The 21,230-nt window shown below is 41.8% G+C and overlaps 1 protein-coding gene across 3 annotated transcripts in view; it reads right to left on the bottom strand.

Moving 5' to 3' along the window:
• The window catches only part of FAM53B (family with sequence similarity 53 member B), a 125,433-nt gene that overhangs the window by 52,776 nt on the left and 51,427 nt on the right, over positions 1-21,230 (bottom strand). For all 3 annotated transcript variants that reach the window (XM_084634142.1, XM_084634141.1, XM_084634143.1), the window contains exon 4: positions 14,119-14,897. In XM_084634142.1, coding sequence (XP_084490268.1) covers positions 14,119-14,897 — 779 coding nt within the window. The remainder of the gene's footprint in view (positions 1-14,118; positions 14,898-21,230) is intronic.

Raw genomic sequence — 21,230 nt, 5'->3', positions numbered from 1 at the left:
GAAGTGAGCTGTAGCTCACGAAAGCTCATGCTCAAATAAATTAGTTAGTCTCTAAGGTGCCACAAGTACTCCTTTTCTTTTTATGACCTTAAAGTACTCAAGAGCATCTTTTATTGGGGCTTCCATCCATATCCACTACTTTCTCAGTGCTTTGCTTCTTAAAAGACCCCCCCATCCTCCCACCCTCCACTAGGTATCAGGATCCTGGCAGCACCTTGTCATCTCCAGGGTTCAAAACTATAGTTAGAAAATGCCCAGTTATGAATGGAAGGGTAGGAAATGCAAGATACACATTAATTGATGTATCTATTGACCTAAAAATTACAATGTATTCTAGCCTAGATGTCCTTCAAGAACATAAAGTGACATGCAATACAAAACCAAAGAAGGAGTAAGGAGCCATTAACATTCATTTTTCAAAAACTGCTGATTTGGAACTGAAATACAGTATCTGATCAAACAGGACAGAATGACAACAAGAGACAGCATCATATTTCAGACTTAGATTATTACAGTGGCCCATTCATACCACTGCAGTCTGGGGAGAATCTGTCAGGATTTGCCTCCAAAAAAGAGGAAATTATGGCTCTGATTCCCCACTGCTTTGCTGCACTTTGTGTGGTCATTTCCAGAAAGGCTAAGGGAGTGTAAAATGCCACCATTCTGCTGTGTTAACCATTTGCACAGGCATCTAAAATAATACAGTGGTGAATTAAGACCTTGTGCTGTCATACAATGTGATGGGGCTCAAACAAGAACAATTATCAGGTTGCTGTGATGTTTTGAGTTATAAGAAAACACACACACCCACACAAATGGTTTCAGTAGCTTAAGATTTTTTTCTACTCCTATAACTCATAAACTATCTTAAGAGGCCAGTAATGTACAGACTCTGACCAATGATTATCAGTGTAAACCCACTTACAGTAGGTTAGAAAAGCAGTTACATACCCAATTACAGACCAGTCTATGACACTGGTAACTTCGGTCTGGCCATCAGGATGGTTTGGATTTGTTATTGTTTTGTCTGTCCCTTTAGTTTGTAAGCCTCCTGGGGCAGGGACAATGGGTTTTTCTGTGTTTTTGTAAATCAGAGATGACATCTGCACTTAACAAATAATAGTAACAAATAATAACAGAGACTGTCTCTCTGTGACTTTCTCAAGATCATAGAGCATGTCAATGGCAGATCTGGAATAAAACCCAGCTATTCTGACTGCCTTCCTCTGGTTCAACCACTAGAGAGTACTCTCTCTATATTCAGGGAAATGACTTACTCCCCTAGCAAATGGGGGCTGTGTGTGATTTAATTCACCACATGGGTTGCAATACCAGAGGTGTAACCAGATGAACTCAAATAGGAGTTTTAACCATAACTGGGAATGTCCTGATTTTCAGAGGTTTAAGGCTGACACCACTGAATTTACTTTTCTATTATTTTTTCTGTGTGAATCAAGCTGTCGCTCTTGTACCTCTGGTGAGTGAAAATTAATCTCACACCATTTTAAATTACATCTCCTGTTTCTTGCCAAACAGCTAATGCTGCATAATCGACACCACATCTGTTGAAATTCTATTATCAAATACATTTGCTACAGTGACACACTGCTGCTTTTAGTATCTTGACTATTTCATAACCACAACCATCTTGTTATAAACCATGCTGTCTCTAGTTCTTAGTCTTCTACTGTTTTTCTTGTGTTGCCATTTCTACCTACTGTACAATATCCCCTTTATGAAACTTGTTTCTGATTAACCTAGCGAGGAAGTTTTGAAGATGGATTGTATGTGGTTAGGGCTTTGATCAGTGGGGAAGATATGAAGATAGACTGGAGCCCTGTTGAGTGTTTGTTTACCCCTGAAGGAGGTGCAGCTCGAAATATCTTGGGGAAATATGTAACAGGATTGAGAGAGTACACCTTTAAATGGGTAGCTGTGACCTCTAAAACAGGTAGCAAAGGACAAAAATAATATTTTCCTCACCTGTAATAATACTTAGCACTTACATAATATATGAAACCTTCAAAGAGCTGTACAAATATTAACTCACAAGGTATGGTAGGAATGCCTTTTTACAGATGGGGAAACACAGAGAGAGAGAAAACAAGTGAGTCGCACAGAGAACTCAGCATTAGAGCTCGTGTAACAAAGCCATGGATGCATACATACCTGCACCATGGTTATCAGCTGATCCTCAAACATGAGGCATCTGGGACAGAACCCAAGACTTTTGGCAGCAAAAACAAAGCTCTGTAGCACATGAACTAATGAATTCCTTACCTACCACTAGCAGCCTGAATCCAAACTCCATTGAAGTTAATGGAAAGACTCCCATTGACACCTGTAGGCTTTGCAGCAGGCTCTCTGAAGGTATGTCTACACTGCCATTAAAAACTTGCAGCTGGCCTATGCCTGCTGACTTGGGCTCACGGGGCTCAGGTTAAGGGGCTTTTTAATTGCAGTGTGGACATTCAGGCTTGAGCTGAGCCCAGGCTCTAGGACCCTGGGGGGTGGGGGGGAGGGTCCCAGAGCTCAGGCTGCAGCCCAAGCCTGAATTTGTACATGATAATTAAACAGCCTCTTAGCCCAAGCCCTGTGAGCCCAAGCCAGCAGGCATTGGCCAGCCATAGGTGTCTAATTGCAATGTGGACATACCCTTATTCTGTTTGTGGGCCAGTCACCGGAAAGTAACATAACACACCCCCTGAGTCAGGCAAAAAGCAAATGGGTATACAGGGCAGTTTGGTGGAGGGCAGGTGTATCTATCTGACCTGTCACTCACGCTCCTCTTAGCACATTCACCCTGCTGGCACTGAGTTGGGATATACTGCCCATTCAAGAAAATTTCACACTTACTGTACCAAGCCTGCCCCTTATTAATGATTAAGCTGTAACACTTTAGTACAAAGTCCAGGAACCTTTTCAAAAAAGGTTCCCCCACCCACAGCATGCTTCAAACCACATTACCAGGGAGACAAAGCCAGCAGCAGCCTCAATTTACAAATGACAAGCGTGGTGCTCCCTGCAGTCTCAGGTCAGGCAGCTTGAGAACTGAAAAATGCATGTGCTGGTGCACTTGCAGAGCTCCTTGTTGCCAGAGAACCACACCTGCTGGCTGTACACAAGCCCCACTTTGCAGTCAGAGAGCATACTCCTGGCGGGACTTGCTCTGCGGGGGTCTGCAAGCCCGGCACTGAGCAGTGGAAGTGGAGAGCTTCCTATGGGACAATATAGAGGCTGTCTGGTCGCACTTCTCATTTGGTTTTTGTGTTCCTGAAACCTTATTAGCATCTCTTTACTGTATGTCTAAGTCCTTTTCAGACACACAGTAGAGTATCATCTGGTGCAGCATACAGGTCTGTGAACGTTAGACCACAATGTCCTGCCACTTTGCTATGGAAACTTTTATGAAAACAGAGCCATGCCTTGAGTTACTATCACACCTCAAAAGTTATGATTCAAGAGTCACTACCCTGGAACTAGAGTGACATCACACTGACCCCAGTCATGTGATTCCTGAAACCTACAACAATTAAATCTGTACTGTAACTTTTTTTTAATTAATAAAATGCACCTGATTGTCAAAACTCAAGACACATAGACCAAATTTGAAAAAGATCTAAATTCTATCGATCATTGTTCTGAAAAATGTAAGGCATAAAATTACTGCAATTTAAATAAATTAATTCTAAAATCTGGCCGTAAGTCTGTTTTCCTTCCCCCACACCTCCACACCACAGTTCCTCATCCTTTCCCTATGGGGTTTGCAATTCAAATTCCACTGGATAAAGGTGTATAAACATCAGTGTAACATGAGCTACTGTGTGGGGCTTCAATATTGCTTGGCATACGTTACTGCAAGCCAGGCACCCCAGCAGAGGCTGCAAGAGAAACAATGGCAAATCCCTACAAGGAATCTGAAGGAGAAGGTGCCAAATCCTAGGAAGGAGGAGGAGCAGTTGGGTCCCTGCAGGGGTGAAGAACTTGCCTTTTCACTACAGCAAGTGGAAGGTGTGTTACCATCTTGGGCTTTGGGGAACACAGCACAAACTCTGTTTCTCTCTTACCCCTCGGCCAATCCATGCAACCATTCTACAGATACCTATCAAAAGAAAGCTGAAATAATACCAATCGCTTCACTTTTTTAAAATGCTGTACAAACATTAACTAACTAGTCCTCACCACATTCCAGTGAAGTGGGTAATTATTATTATCCCTGCTGGGGGAACTGAAACATTGAGGTTACTGACTTGGACAAGGCCCGCAAGAGTCAGGAGCCAGGATTAGAACTGAATTCCTAGTTTCAGAGCATGAATCCACACTACTCTAACCAGATATAGATATAGCCCAGAAATGTATCATGCTGGTAATTAGCTAAGATATCCAACTAATAGGCTTTCCCACACTGCATTCAGCAGGCATTTGCCAAGTGCAGGGTTCTCTCATCTTTCTCTGAAGCATATAGTGCTGGCCTCTGTCAGAGACAGGCTGCCAGACTAGATGGGCCTTGGGGTCTGATCCAGTCTGGTGATTCCTATGTTCCTCGTGTACTGGAGGGAATAGAGGTGAAGAGAGAGCACACCAGATGCTTTAGTCTAGCTCATCTTGATTTTGAATTCTACCACTTGCCCACATTTTACTTCTCTTATCCGTACTTCTTTATATCCCCCTATGTCATAATGCTATCCTCCTCCCCTGGGTGTCTTCTCTGCAAGATACCAGAGTGCTGGCTGGGTTGGCGCCTGAAGCCAGCTCAATGTTTTCAGAGAACAATTTAAAGATTTAATCACCGACAGTTATACTTCCTGGGTGTCTTACACAAAAAAGCCTCGACAGTAATCTCTTTCACCTCTGTTTTAGTAAGGGTTTTTTTGTTCCCCGCATGACTGGAATAGTTAGTTTCTACCAAGGCTGTATAGTGGCCTCTGTGGACACTGTGTTCCTGACATAGTGGCCCTGTGGTAGTGTGACAAAGCTGTAACACATTTAAATCTCTATTCAACATTATCTCACTGTTAAATATGCCTTTCCCATCCCTGCCTTACTTCCTCAGGATTTGGAAACACCAACTTGTGACAGACAACTGCTGTGGGGATTCGTAGGCCTTGTCTACACTGTGAATTTACCCCCCTTAGCCATCGGGGCCAGGTGGCCCTACTGTAGGCAGGCAAAGCTGTTATATGCCGTGATTTGCACTAGAGCAGCCTGGTTTCAAGCACAGATAAAGCTGCAGTGGTGTAGACTGAAGCTTTTAGCAGCTTGGCCAGTCTATGCTACGGACTTGCACCAGCAAAGTTAATCCCATGGCTGGTCACCAAAGACGGAAGCCCTCAGTGTAAGCAAGGCCACAGTCTCAAACACTGCAACTGACTCTTGATCTGAGACTAGTATTCAATCCTGCCCTCTTTTGTGACCTTTCCTGAGTATAGTTTCCTATATGTGCTGTCAGCTGTAGAAATATCTCCTGCAGCTAAAAATAGCTCAGGCAATAAATGGATGCTAGTAACTCTTTTATTAACCCTTAACTGGTTAAAAAGAAGAGAGAAGATGTATAGGGAGTCAGGCTTGAAGAAATTCCTCATTGGATCTTCATTCTGGGTTCCTTTATAATTAAGAGGTTTTGATCCAAATCCTTACACATTGTCTCTAATGCTGGTTACCTCCTGAGGCATACATCACCAGGTTTTATTTTGGGTGTTGATGGTGAGTAGTAGGGGATACCACTTTATCTACACCCAGCACTCAAATCCTGTGTGACAGCAACATCCCTGCATCCAGGAGGACTAGATGAGATCACCTCTCTAACCCATCTAGGGTGATCAGATGTCCCGAGTTTATAGGAACAGTCCCAATTTTGGGTTTTTTTCTTATATAGGCACCTATTACCCCCCCACACCCCCATCCCGATTTTTCACACTTGCTATCTGGTCACCCTAAACCCATCAAGGTACTTTGGCTATCCAGCAAGTAGTTGACACCTAAATGGGGCACTGTAGTTGTCTTTAGAGTAACAGCCGTGTTAGTCTGTATTTGCAAAAAGAAAAGGAGTACTTGTGGCACCTTAGAGACTAACCAATTTATCTGAGCATAAGCTTTCATGAGCTACAGCTCACTTCATCGGATGCATACTGTGGAAAGTACAGAAGACGTTTTTATACACACAAACCATGAAAAAATGGGTGATTATCACTACAAAAGGTTTTCTCTCCCCCCACCCCACTCTCCTGCTGGTAATAGCTTGTGTAAAGTGATCACTCTCCTTACAATGTGTATGATTCACATTGTAAGGAGAGTGATCACTTTACACAAGCTATTACCACTCTTACAAGTGATTCTCAACCAGGGGTACACGTACCCCTGAGGTACATAGAGGTCTTCCAGGGGGTACCTCAGCTCATCTAGATATTTGCCTACTTTTACAACAGGCCACATTAAAAGCACCAGGGAAGTCAGTACAAACTAAAATTTCATATAGACAATGATTTGTTTCTACTATTTTATAAACTATACACTGAAATGTAAGAACAATATTTATATTCCAATTGATTTATTTTATAATTATATGGGAACAATGAGAAAGTAAGCAATTTTTCAGTAATAATGTGCTGTGACACTTTTGTATTTTTATGTCTGATTTTCTAAGCAAGTAGTTTTTAAGTGAGGTGAAACTTGGGGGTATGCAAGGCAAATCAGATTTCTGAAAGGGGTACAGTAGTCTGGAAAGGCTGAGAGTCACTGCACTATACAGTCTGGGGCCCTGGAGCTGCTGCCTCACATGGATCTTTCATCTGGAAGAGCAATTATGTTAGTGCAATAGCCGTGAATGGCACATAGAATTGCGATATAGGTGATTTTATGCTGATTTATTTTCTCATTTTTCTCAATGGGGCAGCTATGATGATCCATCCATTCCCATCAGCACAAGAGACGCATTGTAACCCATTTTGCACTGTGTGTTATGTATCGGCTGATTGACAGAATAGCAGCCTACTACCGCTTCCACCAAAGAGACCTACAGTGAAATCTTGGACCCGCCGAAGTCCATGGGAGTTTGGCTTAGCACAAACGGTAAAGGTTTGTGCTGCAGTAGTGACAGTCTATGTTCAAACCCTTTTGCCAGTCTGCGATGGGAATATTACACATTATCTATCGGGTCCAGTAGGGGAAGTAGAGGTCCTTCCTACAGGTAAAAGGTGAGAGACAGCCACCAGATGTTGGAGAAACTGGGAGATTTGGCAGCCAAGGTCCTTCTCGTTTGTATTTTGTGCTTTGCTAAAACTGAAATAAACCTGAAGAACTGGGCTAAAGGATGCAGTATGTAACCCTACCTTCAGGTTCCAAAATATTTAGTAGTTTAAATCCTCAGAGAAACAACAGAGCCAAACTGGAAGCCTTCGGCCATGCCTGCAGAGCCTCAGGCAGCTGAGAGAGACCTCTATAGAGTCAAAGGAGCTGACTGGAAGGTTTGGAGACAAATGATCTGTATTCACTACTGCCTTGTCTAAAATACCTATTAGGCACTGATTTAAAAACTAAGAAGCATTTGTATTACAGGATGTCGGCTGATGGGGTGGGTCAACTGGAAGAAAAGCCATAAAAACAGTCTTTCAGGCTCTATGTTCCTCCTCCCAGCTCGTATTCCCCAAAGTTTTCAGAGTGAAATATTTACAACTAAATAAACTGGCATTGTATCACCAGCAAACAAATAGGAAAGCAACAGTTTGGCCTACAACCTCAGGCCAGTAGTGACTGCGTGTGGAGTCCCCCTTTCTCCACCACATCCCTCCTCTGACTCTCAAATAGCGATCTATCGACTTCAACAGCCCTCATCACTGGTGACATCTGAGCACCTCTCAAATGCTAACGGACTTCTCCTCACAATGCCCTGTGAGATAGGAAAGTATTATACTTGTTTTACGCATGGAGGAATGAGTCAGAGAATAATTCAGTATCTCGCCCACGAACACACAGGAAGTTTGCAACAAAGCTGAGAATGGAAGCCAGCTCTCCTGCTCCTCTGCCCAGCATCTAAACCACAAGACCATTCTCCCTCCCTTCCAGAATGAAGTTCCCTACATTCTCACTTAGAACCTGAGCCTGCACTCTCCAGCTTTTCCTTGAGCACTTATGTATGATCTGAGCCAAGAGAAGGATGCCCATTGGCTTCATTGGGCCAGGCACTAAATCTCCTCTCTCCATAGCAATTTCCCAAATGTCTTTGGTCTCCAGACTGCTTCTGCATTAAGGGTGGACTGGAGCTACATTTTAACACTTGCATAGGATGAAGGATTTCTTTCTTTACCCTGTATAAGCAAGAAACAGTGTATTCTGCCATGCTACTTTTCCCTTTTTCAGTGGCTTTTCCCTCTTAGGAATCTTTAGTTGCAAATGGCCAACAATTAAAGAGAAGAAAATTGCAAGGAGCCTTTGAAAAAAATTACTTCATTGGCATTTTCAAAGATAAACTCATTAATTTTTTTTAACGTGAGATCGAAGCTGCAGAGCACACAGTCGCCATGACCTTAGGAAGATTACTTGTGCAATAACAGCGCTGACAGCTTAAGGCAGGGTAATTCATAAAGCCACAGCAAACGGCACAGCGACCTGCAGCTCAATGGTTCTCTTAATTTTCCTAGCAGCCTAACACATTTTAATACAAAATGACGAGCCAAGACAGATGACTTATTCTCAACTTTCCTGTTTTTACAGCACGCCCCTGTTTAGCACACACAGGCCCCATCAACAATTACTAACATAGTATTTAAAGCGTAGCCAAGCAGCTGTTCCAGGGCTCACTGTGTAGGCTGGAGCAATCAGTTGCACTTTCATTTTTTACTCTTTCTTGTCCTGATATTTAGAAAGCATTCAACTTACTTTCCGTATGTACAGACTCAAGCAAACAAAAGGAGCCCAGGCCATTACACTGAGAAAACTGAAGTGAGAATATCAATTAAAAAAAAAGCATTGACTAAGATATTTGATTCTTATATCTATTTCCCTCAGTTGTTCTTAAACTGCCAAATATGGTCCTGACTGATCCTGGGTTCTCCTGCAATGTCCAGTGGGCTGAAACTGCAAACTAGTGATAGCTCCTGGTAGTCAGGGTCTGCCCGATTCTGACCCCTTCTCTTCCTGCAGCCCCCTTCCATCACTGCAACTCTCCCTTCCCCAGGATTTGTACGGATTGTTTTCTGCTCTTCCCATAATGTCCAAAATCCTGCTCAAGATGGAGGAGAGTTTAGAGGCCTTTGTGCAGACTCTCAGAATAACTTAAGGAATAAAAATACTAACCTTTATTTTATTCATTCAACAGCTGTTCTTACAACAAATGCAATTGTAACAGAGAGGCATATGGAATGATTTGGCATCCAGGGGCACTGTCTCTCCATTTGGGTCTGATCCTGAAAAGTCCTGAGCATCTCTAAGTCCCTTCACTCGCTTTTGAGGTTGCTGATGGAGCATTTGGGGCATGCCAAACTTTGCGTACACAAGTCATTAGATAAAACAAGCAAAATGTTATCAGGTAGATTTACAAGCCCAGCCCACGTCTGCATGCAACACTGAGGTTTGTGTGCATATCCATTTTACCATCTGTGATGAGTGCTGTAGGAGAACCTACCTAGCATGGAACAGACCAAGGGTGAGATGCTGTGCAAATGTTGCATGCCAAGTTACCCAGGCACAAAACAAGCCAGGATGCAAAAACCGGCCTAAAGCCTGGCTCCTTGTAAGCAGATTTTTTTCGTATATAATATACTCTGCATCTCTTTAATGCCTTTTATCCCAAGAATGTCACTGTGCTTCCCAAATATTACTGAATTTGGTCACACAATCTCCCCTTGAGGAAACATGAGCCAAGAAAGGTGAAGTTGTTTGCCAGTGGTCACACACAAAGACTGCCAGAACTGGAAAGAGAGCGCATCTCTCCTGACTCGGTCCAGTGCCTTATCCGCAGAAACATCCTTCCTCCTCCATCTCCTGTCGGTGGGTATCACTGCATTATTGTCACAATTTCAAAAGCAGCAACACAGTCCTGTGTGACCTTTTTCTCAATGAACATGTTACTAATTGAGCCAAAGAAAAATACAGTCACCAGTGTGTGGTGGCAAGAAGAAAAATACTGATCATGCTTCTGGAGCTACAAAACTCTGATGCTATAAATAAATGATTGGTTTAAGCCCTGCCCTACTGTAGAGCATATTGTGTCATTTTTCAGGGTCCTGCAGCTAAACACAGAAAGCAATAGGTCAAAGCCGTTTCATGAAGTATTTTTATAGCAAAGAGTTGTTTGTGAACTCTAAATGAAACCACCTTGTACATGGATCAGAGGAATGATGCCTTGCACTGCTTTAAAACAACTTCTGTTGTGATACAGCGTGGTTATCATTACAATTACATAGAGGCTACATTTCTTGGATGGGTCCTTGTATCATTCCAAAATGTTGGGCTTTTCATTACTTTGATAATTATTTGGGATTAATTTACTTAGTTCACTCCATCCCAGATGGTAAGATCACTCAAGAAACAACACAAAGTGGAGGGGAGGGGGTCATGCGGTCCTAAAGATGCAGTTACCCATTCCTGCAGAGGATTTCTATTGTGCAGCATTGTCCTGCACAGCAGGAACCTGCAAACTCCTGCAGGCTGCAGGAACACTACACTTTTCAGTGTTGTCAGATATACTGTACGTACCCCTTTAGCTTGGGTCCATCGTGGGAACCAAAGTCAGAAGAGAGAAATCTTTAGTGTGTGAAAACTGTGCTCAGAATACTATAGCCATATAGCCAGTGTGTAGCATTACAGTTCACTGCTTTTCTTTTTCGCTATTATTTTGTTCTACAGACCTGAAATTCAAAATGTTTTGGGGACATAAAATACCTTCAGCTTCACCTGGGTTTAAATACTGAGAGAGCGGCTAGGGGCATAATCATGACGCAGATAGGAGGGAGCTCAGCTGAGAGGGGATACTGAATATGGTTGGTTTGTTTTGCTGGGCACAGGTACAGGATTTTACAAAAATGGACTTTAATTTTTTTAATAGTCTCCTTCCCTTGCAGTACGTGATTTAGCTTTTGTTTGCATTCTTTTAAAATGAATATCACACACCCTTCCCTCTTCACAGACCCTGGACTCTTGGGCCTCTGAAGATCTGAAAGGTCTTTGTCACTGGAGGCAGATTTAAACCTCTCCATCAATCCAAACCAGTGTGTCATTTACCGTCACTCAGCAATAGAGGCAGCTGGGGCTGAAGTTGAACTTAAATGAGAAGCTGCTGCAAAAGGAATTGAAGTTTATTCTTCTATTTGGTACAAAGGGACTAAGTAAAAGGTAGCTGAAAAATGGATTTTTCCCAATGTGGGATCCATTTTCCGGGCTGTGGTTACTCAGCTGGTTTGGAGAATGTGCTCCCAAGTCCTATGGCTCCCCACCCCTGATGTGCTGCACATTATTCTTTCACCTTCAAGGCCTCTTGTCATGGCATGGTACCCCCTGTGTGTCCCAGCTCACAAGGCCCTCTCTGCACCCTAACAAAGGTGTTCTGCAAACAGCCCAGGGTTCTCTGCACAGTAACATAAAGGGCTTCCTCCATCACTGCCTCTGCAGCACCCTTTAGCACCACCACCTGAGAGCAGTCACAACAGGGGCATGCCCCCCCCACTCCGAATAATCATCAGGGGCACAGAACTTCTCCAGCCCCAGGGCGACGGAGGCAGGGAAGAGCGAGCTCCTGCCAGGGCCAGGGCTGTGGGGAGGGTAGAGCAAGTTCCTGCCGGGGCCAGGCACAGGGGGAAGCGAGCTCCTGGGTGCCCCTCCTAAAGGGGTCAAATTTTAAATACTGAGCACACCCCTGGCTGAGAGTGAGAGGTTGGGTTCAAGGACTATGCTTGGAAGGCAGATGACCACGTGGCCACTTGGTAGCATAGCTGGGCCACTGTTTTGCTTTTTCTAAAAAAACAAAGAGAGAGAGAGACTGTAGTGCCAGGAAAAAGCTTCTTCAATTGCACAGCAGTCATGCCATCTTCTCCACACTACTTTACAGATTTGCCTCGACCTTTATTTAGAACCAGACTGCGCAACCCTTGCCCATGGTGGTGAGCACTCACTCGTGTGAGTACTGCTGTTGCAGCCAATGAGACTACTACTTGGCTCACCAATACAAAGGTTGCACAAGCCAGCCCTGTGTCTTTCGGGCAATATAAATCCCCAGAATTATTCCAAATCACACAGTATCAACTTCTCCCAAGGCTCCTTCTCCCTGAAGGGATTATAAATCCCCTGCTGTCCACTTTTAAGTGTGTTTAATGTACCTAGAGACTTGTTGATGAACACTGAGCCATCAGCAGAAGTGTTTTCATTCACAGCTGCCCCTTCTACCTCTTCCTACCACCCCCACCGCTGACACCATCACTTTCTTGGAGACCAGTCCAGCATACATGAAGTATCCTATATATGTGGGCACAAATATGCAGGACTATATTTTTAAAATGTTTCTGCCAATGCCAGGAAATGAAAAGGACTTCAGTGATGCCGGTTGTGTTATTTCAATTTGTGGCTAATAAAATATAACCACATGTGTAAATTGCTTTTACCACCAATCCAGCTTATTAGCTAATAAAAGAAGCTAAGCATGTTAAATGTAACTGACACAGTTTATCAAATGGCAATCACAGTGCATCACCCAAGAACGCTGTTTTCTGACCCTTTTTATCATTTAAGCTTCTTGGAAGAGGACAGACTAGTCACTTCCTCAAACACAAATGAACTCATTCAAGCAACCATTGAACCATATAACCATAAAATGTCATAAAATATCACATTATTCTAAAAGAAAAAAATGTATTTATAACATCAGAAGTCATTACTCTGGGTGACGGGAAGGAAAGGAAATTTGCAACTCTATTTCTAAACTGTACCTGCTTACGAGATGTCACTAGTTTTATTGTTAACAATAAACTAAAGTTCATTATGCTCTATCCTACTGAAATGCTGTCACCTTTGGGATGAAATGCAACAGCTGTTTAACAGCAACATTACACAACAGAGAGTGAAGAAGAATATCTTATCCAGTTGAAACTTTAGCAGAAAATTTTGGCAGGCAGAATGTAAAATTAAAAATTGGAATTTGGCCTGGACAGCAGGGTTAATACCTTACTCTTGCAAAAAGAGCCATGGGATCTTTAGACCCAAATTTATCTCTGTACCACACGAAGTTGGTGTTATCACAGAGTTTATTATTGTAAATTATTGACATTAGAAACGCTGAATCATAAAACTGTGGTTGTGGAAAAATTTATATATGCAAAATGAAATTGCTTCTTGTGCTGTTTCTTTGATGTATCCTTTCATTTTGATTCTTTCTCATGCATTTTTAAAGGCCAATATCACGTAATTGGGTCTTGAAGGTTGAGGGTTATGGAGCAAAATCCTCTCAGATACACACTTCAAATCTCTTATCTGCACTGCAGATTTGCACTGCAGATTGAGGAAGAAAATTTTGCCCTATGTTTGCACCTGAAAATGAAATATGATAATATCTCCAGAGTGGAAAATTACAGGAGTCAAGACTGCTTGAAGTCACCGCTAATAGCCAGTACAGTCCCTACCAGTGAAAATTCAAATAGTGATAAAGTTAGTGCTGAATACCCAGGATGTTGCCTTCACTTCCTCCAGCATGCTCTCAAAGCTCCTTTCCTCTAAACATTTCCTACATAAATTCTACTTTAAAAATTATTTCTGGTAGAAATACATACTGTGAGGAAATACTGATGTGGTGTGCTACAGGCCTCAGAGTGCAGGAACAAAAAGAAGGAAGGTTTTAAAAGAATAATGCTACACATCCAGCTGGACAGTAATTAGTTTTCTGCTCTAACAAAAGGAACAAACTTATCCATAAGAACCACATCTATTTAATGCAGATTAATACAGCTGAGTCAGGAGAAAATGGATTTTAACTCAAATGGAAACAGTTAAAATTCAGGCTTCTGTTGACTAAAAAATAACCCCATGTTGGTGCTGCCTGTTTAGTGTTGTGTTCTGTCTACACGTAAATGTTCAATTATATTCTGTAAATGTCTGTGCCACCTGTGTTTGACTGTTAGTGACATAAGTATGTCTTACCTGGGTCATCTTGGCAAGGTCCAATGAAGGTCTTTGTTCCTGAACCTCCTCAGGCCGTCGTCGTTTAACTCCAACCTTCTTGTCATTAAGGACACATGGCTGCGATCGGCTTCGGGACAGCCCGTTGGAGCGTCTCATCAGCTCTGGTGTTGAGGCAGGTGTGCTGTTTGCCGAGGGTGCACAATATTCTGAATAGGAAAACTGATCATGTGAACAGGAGAGGGACCTCTGCATGTCCACCCGGTTACCATCTATAGAACTGTGATCATAACCCCAGATGTCACCTGTCTGTCCATAGGTGGTTGACCTCCTCAGCCCCTGGCATGGCTGACATCCAAATTTGTTGCTAAATCCAGACTGGTCATATGATGAGGAAAGCATGTTTGACCTTGAAGGGAGGCTAAAACTTGAACTCCGCTGCATGGTGGTGATGCCATTGGAGTAGCGCTGGACACTTCCCCCACTATAGCACCGTCTCTTTTCTACAGGAGTCCAGACCTTTGACCCTAAAGGCCTCCATGATGTCCTGCAGCTAGACATTTCATCAGAAAAAGAGAGTGACCTACACTGGCGTTTGCTGGGAGGTGCTGATGGGTTGCCATTATGGTCACTAAGACTGAGGTCTTTGATCAAGTTGGTCACTGAACATGTGTTAGCTGCCTCTCTGTGCCATATTGAGCCATCTTCACTTTTATCAGGCAGACAGTCCCAGATGATGGTACCAGGTTGCTCAATTTGAAGTGGATACTTCCTGCTGAGATCTCTCCATCTGTCATTTTCTAGTTTAGAAATGATTAAAAAAAATTTATATACATCGATATATCTATACATATTAGCATGAATTAATTATATGGGTCATTTTCTGTGTCCATTTACTAAAAATAACACATGGGACATTTTCCAATATAAATTAACCCATGGAATATGGTTTCCCAGAGTGCTTGCCAAGTGATTGCTTTCAGATGAATGGACAGAGAGGGAGATAATAGCAGCAGCAAAAAAGTTAATCTTGAACTAAAACTGCTATAAGAAGAGACTACACAAAATGAACTAGCTAAGGGGAACTTAGCTGTACAAACGCATAGAATAATCATTTTATCTCTGTGATAAAATATGCTTGAGAATCATGCATTTAGTTCTAGACTCTATAAGCAACAATTACCTGAGAGGTTTACAAGGTTACAAGAGTCGAAAGGACACTTAAAATCAGAATTAAATGTCAAGGGCCAGGTTCTTAGCTGGCATACTTTGGTGTAGCTCCACTTAAGTCAATGAAGCTACACCAATTTACACCACCTGAGGATCTGGCTCCAAGGTTTTCTTTGGAGTTGTCCTTAAGATAGCAATCCTAATGAAGTAAGTACATGTAAGCTCCAATGAGATGTAGTGGATAGCTCTTACTCCTCTTCTATTTAAAAAAAGAATGGCTTTAGAGCAGGGTAACATAGGAGGAACAATACATAATGTGACCTTATCAATGTGGGGAGGTAGCTGTTGTAATGGAATTTCTTTGGTCAAAATTTGCAAACACGGATGCCTAACATCAGATACCTCTATCCACAATCGAGTACTTAAGTAAATGACCTTATTTTCATACGGTAGCTGCTGAGTAGCCACAGGTCTCACTGAAGTGAACCCATATTTGAAAATGTTGGCCCTCACTTTGATAGTAGCATTCAGTGTTGAGTCTCTTAAGAATTCAGAGTAGCCTTTCAGTCTATGTTCATATGAGAATAATTATGTAAATAGGCTGGGATTTTCAAATTAGCCAAAGGGAGTTAGGCACTCAAGTCCTATTGAATTTCAGTGGGAGATGGGTGCTTACCATCTTTTAGGTTCCTTTGGAATTCTCAGTCATAAAGAGCACAATAAATTGTTCAGGCTTTGTGATAAACCTGACAATACGTAACAATTAAATACTTCTTCATTTAAAGGGACAAGTCAATGTGTGCTTAGTTTTTATACTCTTCCCCCCCCCCGCTTTTATATTCAACAAATCCACATGGAAATTTCTTTACCTGTCAATTTTGTCCATCTCACTTAGAATTTTTAATGCATTTCTAATATAGCAGAACAAAAGACAACATGACCTCCTGTTGAGTATTTCTCAATGTGTATATATCGGCTCCATCAGCGAGCATGTCCCTGGTGAATGGCTCTGCGAATAGCATTTGTCCTGACTTAACCATGCAACAGCTCACAATTATGTTTGGAAATATTTACAGATGTGGTTATGCTTAGAACACTGATTGCAGCTACACGAAAGAAGGTTACAAATCATGTTCCATCTATGTTCAGATATATTGCTGTTGACCACCTAGGACAGAGGGCAAATCCTGTTGATCATATTCATGCAGATAGTCCTACTGAAGTCAATGACAGTACGCAAGTAAGAAAAATTTGACCCATATGCTACAATATGGTTAAGGCTAATGAAGTTCTTTAAAAACATCCTTGTTCACACTCAACAGGAAAACCGTGTTAGAACTATGCCATCAACAGCCGTGATGGAAAAAAGTAATCACCTAACCATGCGTGACTGGCAACTGTTTTTGTAGACTGCTGTTGCAAACAGAGGCAAAATATATCAGTTAACTGTTACTGCAGAGTTTTCATGTGTTCACATCAAAATAGTGTGATTTTTTTTTATGTAAGCAATTGAATGCTGATTTTAAAAGAACTAGATAGTCAATCTACAGGTCTAGGCACTACCATAATACAAATAATTAATAAATAATAACAGACTATTCCCCAACATATAATGATCATTTCAATCAGAGAGGCCAAATTTGGCACTTAACTAGGTTAATGTCCTTTCATTTCTCACTGCATTGGGCGAGTTTTATTATTTCTGATTCCAAGAGAATGCCACTTAATAACTGCAGAGCCAAATGTTGTTTGTGGCCATAGCTATGAATTCAGTTCTATTTTAACCCTTGCTGTCTTTCTCATTTTAATAAACACAATGAAGAGTGAGAAATATACACTAAACAATTACATCTATATTTAGATCTTTATTATTCCACCCCTCCCCCCTTAATGCAGCCAACAGAGAGATTTCTCAGGTCAGATCACCAGACAAAAGAAACAGAAATAGAAGCTAATTTTTGATGGCAAGCTGCCATGACCTTCAGGTCCCAGACGTCATATTTCACAAAAGGCCTTGGTGAGCTATAAGAAGAGGATACAGGATACCTTCCTCTTTCGACATCACTTTTGCACAAACAGCTATAAATCTCTAAAAACTACAAAGAAAATGGAAGATACAGTATCATCTTGAGCAATACTTAAGATTTTTTTCCCTTTGCACTTTAGAACAAACCTTGCAAAACGTACTTTTCACCAGTGGAGAGTATGAATTCTCGTTGCATATGAAGTGTGCTACCAAGGAGTCTATCGCCATACTCCTACTGTGCAATGTCCTTTACAGTATGGTGGCCAATATAAATGATTCAATATATGTTCAGTCAGCCATATTTAGCTGGGTTCTCTCTGGGCTGAAGAATTACAGCATGAAGACTGTCATATGTTTTAGCCTGCTTGTAGTCCATCAGTATCAGATTATTATTTTTAAATATCACATGATAACCCAGGAAATCATTTTCACAGCAAATAAATGTTAACCTTGAAACTGATGAGATGTTAAACTGAAAAAAAAAAAGGATATTGCAGAGGTTTTCTTTTTAAATGACTCAATAAAGCCATTTAAGGAAAAAGTATTTTGCTATTTTTTTTAAGAACAAGATTACCATCTTCTAAACACTGATACTAATTGTAGGGGAGCCCTTCATACTGTTGTAGTTAAGGATGTATTAATTTTTTAAAGTTATACACCTCAATGTGGTTTACCCAGCTGCAGAAATTTGTTCCAGAACAAAATTTACTATGAGAGCATCTCAACTCAAAAGCAAACTGCTTTGTTCGACAACATTTATTTGCCCGTTTATAAATGGGAGAGAAGCTACACAAAAAGAATCTCAGGTGCAAATAAAAAGGTATCATTGTGAGTTAGTTTGTTAAAAAGAAATACTGCTGGCCCTCAGGCCACTAACTTTTGGGTTTAACTTACAACCATAAAACTGAAAATGTCAAGTTGCTTATTGCACATGTCCAATACATTTTTTTCCTAATTTTTTTTATCCCGCAGGTCTGTATTTACAGAGTATACCGGATGCATTTTGTAGCACCTATTTGATCATGAAATAGCTTTCAAAGCTCCCAAAATACAGACCGTCTCTGTCAAACAGATTATTGTAGCTTTTACTTCTATTGCAGTAGCACCTCAAGATCCCAGTTGAGGTTAGAGCCCCATTGTGCTATAGGCTCTACAACACACATAATAAGGGACTGTCCCTACCCTCCAGTGTTTACGATCTACATGGAAAAGACAAAGGGTGGGAGGGGAAACAGAGGCACACAGAGATTTAGTGAATTGCCCAAGGTCACAGGAAAAACTGGGAAAAGAACCCAGAAAGTAATTTTACAGAAGTTTTAAAACCTGTGGTCAGAGAAATGCTCAGACCTCCCATTGCCTCCCCCGCTTCTTTCTATTTTAAACACTCCAATAAGAAAAGGAAATGACATAAAAGTATTACAGTTAAGCACCTTCAAGTTGTAACATTCAACCATAGAAGTCAGAGAACTCTGACAATGAATAATTTTCCTTTACTTGTCTCTTTGTGTTTGAGTGTTGCAGAAGTCTGAAAACGATGCTTACCACTCACACTGCAGTATCCTGGCACAAAAGAAAGAGGCAGGCATGAAGCAGCAGCAAATTAAAAAGAAGTTCCAAGTTTACAGGCTGTCCCAGCCATACAGGGACACGTGACCAGACTGATCCAGCTCTCCAAACCAAGTTTGCAGTATTATTAAAATCCTAGCTTGCATTTGAATAACCCTCTGACACGTGCTATCTCATTCAACCAGTTCAGCCTGATCGTGCATTCCTTGTGCACTCAAAACTCTCACTAGGGGTCTGATCTGAAGCCCACAATGAAGTCTCCATTGACCTCAGTGGGCTCTGGATCAAGCCCTGAGGGGCTCAGTCTCACCTCTCATTGAAATTAATGACAAAACTCTCAGGATATGTCTATACTTGGAGCGAGAGGTGTGATTCCCAGCCCAAGGAGACATACACCAGCTCTCATCGAGCTAGTACACTAAAACCAGAATAAGGCTGCAGAGTATGAGCAGCAGGATGGACTAGCTGCCCTGACGACTTGCCTGTCGGAGGCCCTACGTATGTATTCAGGAAAGCTAGCCCATCTTACTGCTCGTGTGGCTGCAGCTACATTCTATTTTTAGCCTACTTGCTCAATGAGAGCTAGTATGAGTATGTCTCCTCAAGCTGGGAATCACACCCCCAGCTTCCAGTGTAGACACACCTTCAGTGACTTCAATGAGTATAGGCTCTAAGTTTGTTCTTGAGGAGATGGCAACTTAAAGCTGTATCGGACATTGTTTGGGAGAGCTACAGAAAGAACTTTTTTGTGTCAGGCTAACAATAAAGTAGTAGGGCTACATTCATTCCTATTGTAACTTCATTGATTTCACAGGAACTACACAAAGATGAATTTGGTCCGGTATCTTTTTTAAGATAAATTACATTTTAGAATCTGACCACTTTGGCTTTGTTCCTCTAACCTTGAAAAGCCTGGTTTGTCTTCAAGCCTCATATTCTTTGTGCCTTTAACACAGGCACAAATTAACCTAGTTAACTATAGAGGATCCAAAGCCCTTTGTGATCAAAGCAGAACAGTCACATGATGACCCAAGCTTCAGGCACCTATTTGACCTTGATTCTTTTGTTCTCACACATGGTGCTATTTCATGACATAAACCTAAAGACTCCGTAAAAGGTGTGGTTTTCTGCAAAAAGCTAAGAACCTAAAACACATCAGACATGTGGGTGAAAAGATGCTGGAAGTGTAGCTACACTATTGTTCTCCATGGCCTGCTTATTAATTGTAATGTTTCACCTACATCTGCTGTGGTTGACGGCTATTAAGACTTGTCTGCTCAACTGTGGTTGACACTAGCTTTGTCAATTACCAAGCCACGAACAAGCCTCAACTAGAGCCAACACATCCTGTGCTTTTAATGTTAGGGCGTGCTGTTTTACCTGTTCAGAGACTAAGGCAAGTCAGAAAGTTGGAACTGAAACTGCTTGTGTGTGAAATATGGTTTAACTGATCTTCAGAACTTTGGTAACATGTTAAAGCGCCATTGCCATGATGACATTTTGAACTTTCCTTCAAGGCAAAAAGTAAACATTTATATCATCTGATTTTGAAGAGGGCAGAATTTGTTTTTAAAAGAAGGAATATTGTCCATTTTCCATTCTAAAGCTGGTCATTTCAAAATAATGTAAGTCTCACACCATTGGAGAGTCGCAAGTGAGGGAGGAGAAACTGCAGATGCTAGTGCTGGGAGAAGGAGCTGATTTCTGCACTCCTGAAGACCAGTAGTAGCCCGAAATCAGAAAGGTATCTCCCCTGCTCTCCTTAGCATCAAGTTCAGTACACCCTGCTCCTTAACACCACTGCCTGCCTGACCTTTGAGCAATCCCTTGGACTTCCTCACCCACCCCAGCTGCTGAGACTACACCCCATACTGGATTTAGGATGCAGAACTATGTATACATCAGACTGTTGCTAGGACCAAGTTTTTGATAGGCCCTAGTTATGGTATGAACCATTTTACAAAATCCTGCTATAAACAAGCCCTACTCCCTAATCTCCAGTAAGGTTTTGTAAAACTGACTGCAACACAACCCACCCATATGTCCATGAAACAGGAAAACTGTGCGAGAGGCATTCTAGCAAAAAGCGTGTTGAAACCTGGTTAACCTGGTCCTAGCTTCAGAGGCAAGAGACATGACAGTTGGAGGGGGTCAGGTTATCATCACTGCAGAACGCTCCTAAAGTTGCTGTTTTCTGCCTAAATGCTAGCTGTGCTGTTTACTGGTTCTGCAGTGACATCAGGGCCCCTCAATCTGCCTTGAATTAGGAAATGCCAGCACTTATCAGAACTGAAAATATCATCTGAACTTAGAGTATTAACATTAAAGAGAACTTTAAAGGATCTTTAAACAGATCTGGAAAATATGGCCT

The sequence above is a fragment of the Lepidochelys olivacea genome (genome assembly GCF_965140295.1).
Source record: "Lepidochelys olivacea isolate rLepOli2 genome assembly, chromosome: 7".
Taxonomy (NCBI): Eukaryota; Metazoa; Chordata; order Testudines; family Cheloniidae; genus Lepidochelys; species Lepidochelys olivacea.
Note: the sequence above shows the minus strand (reverse complement) of the source record. Positions and strands in the feature narration are given on the sequence as shown.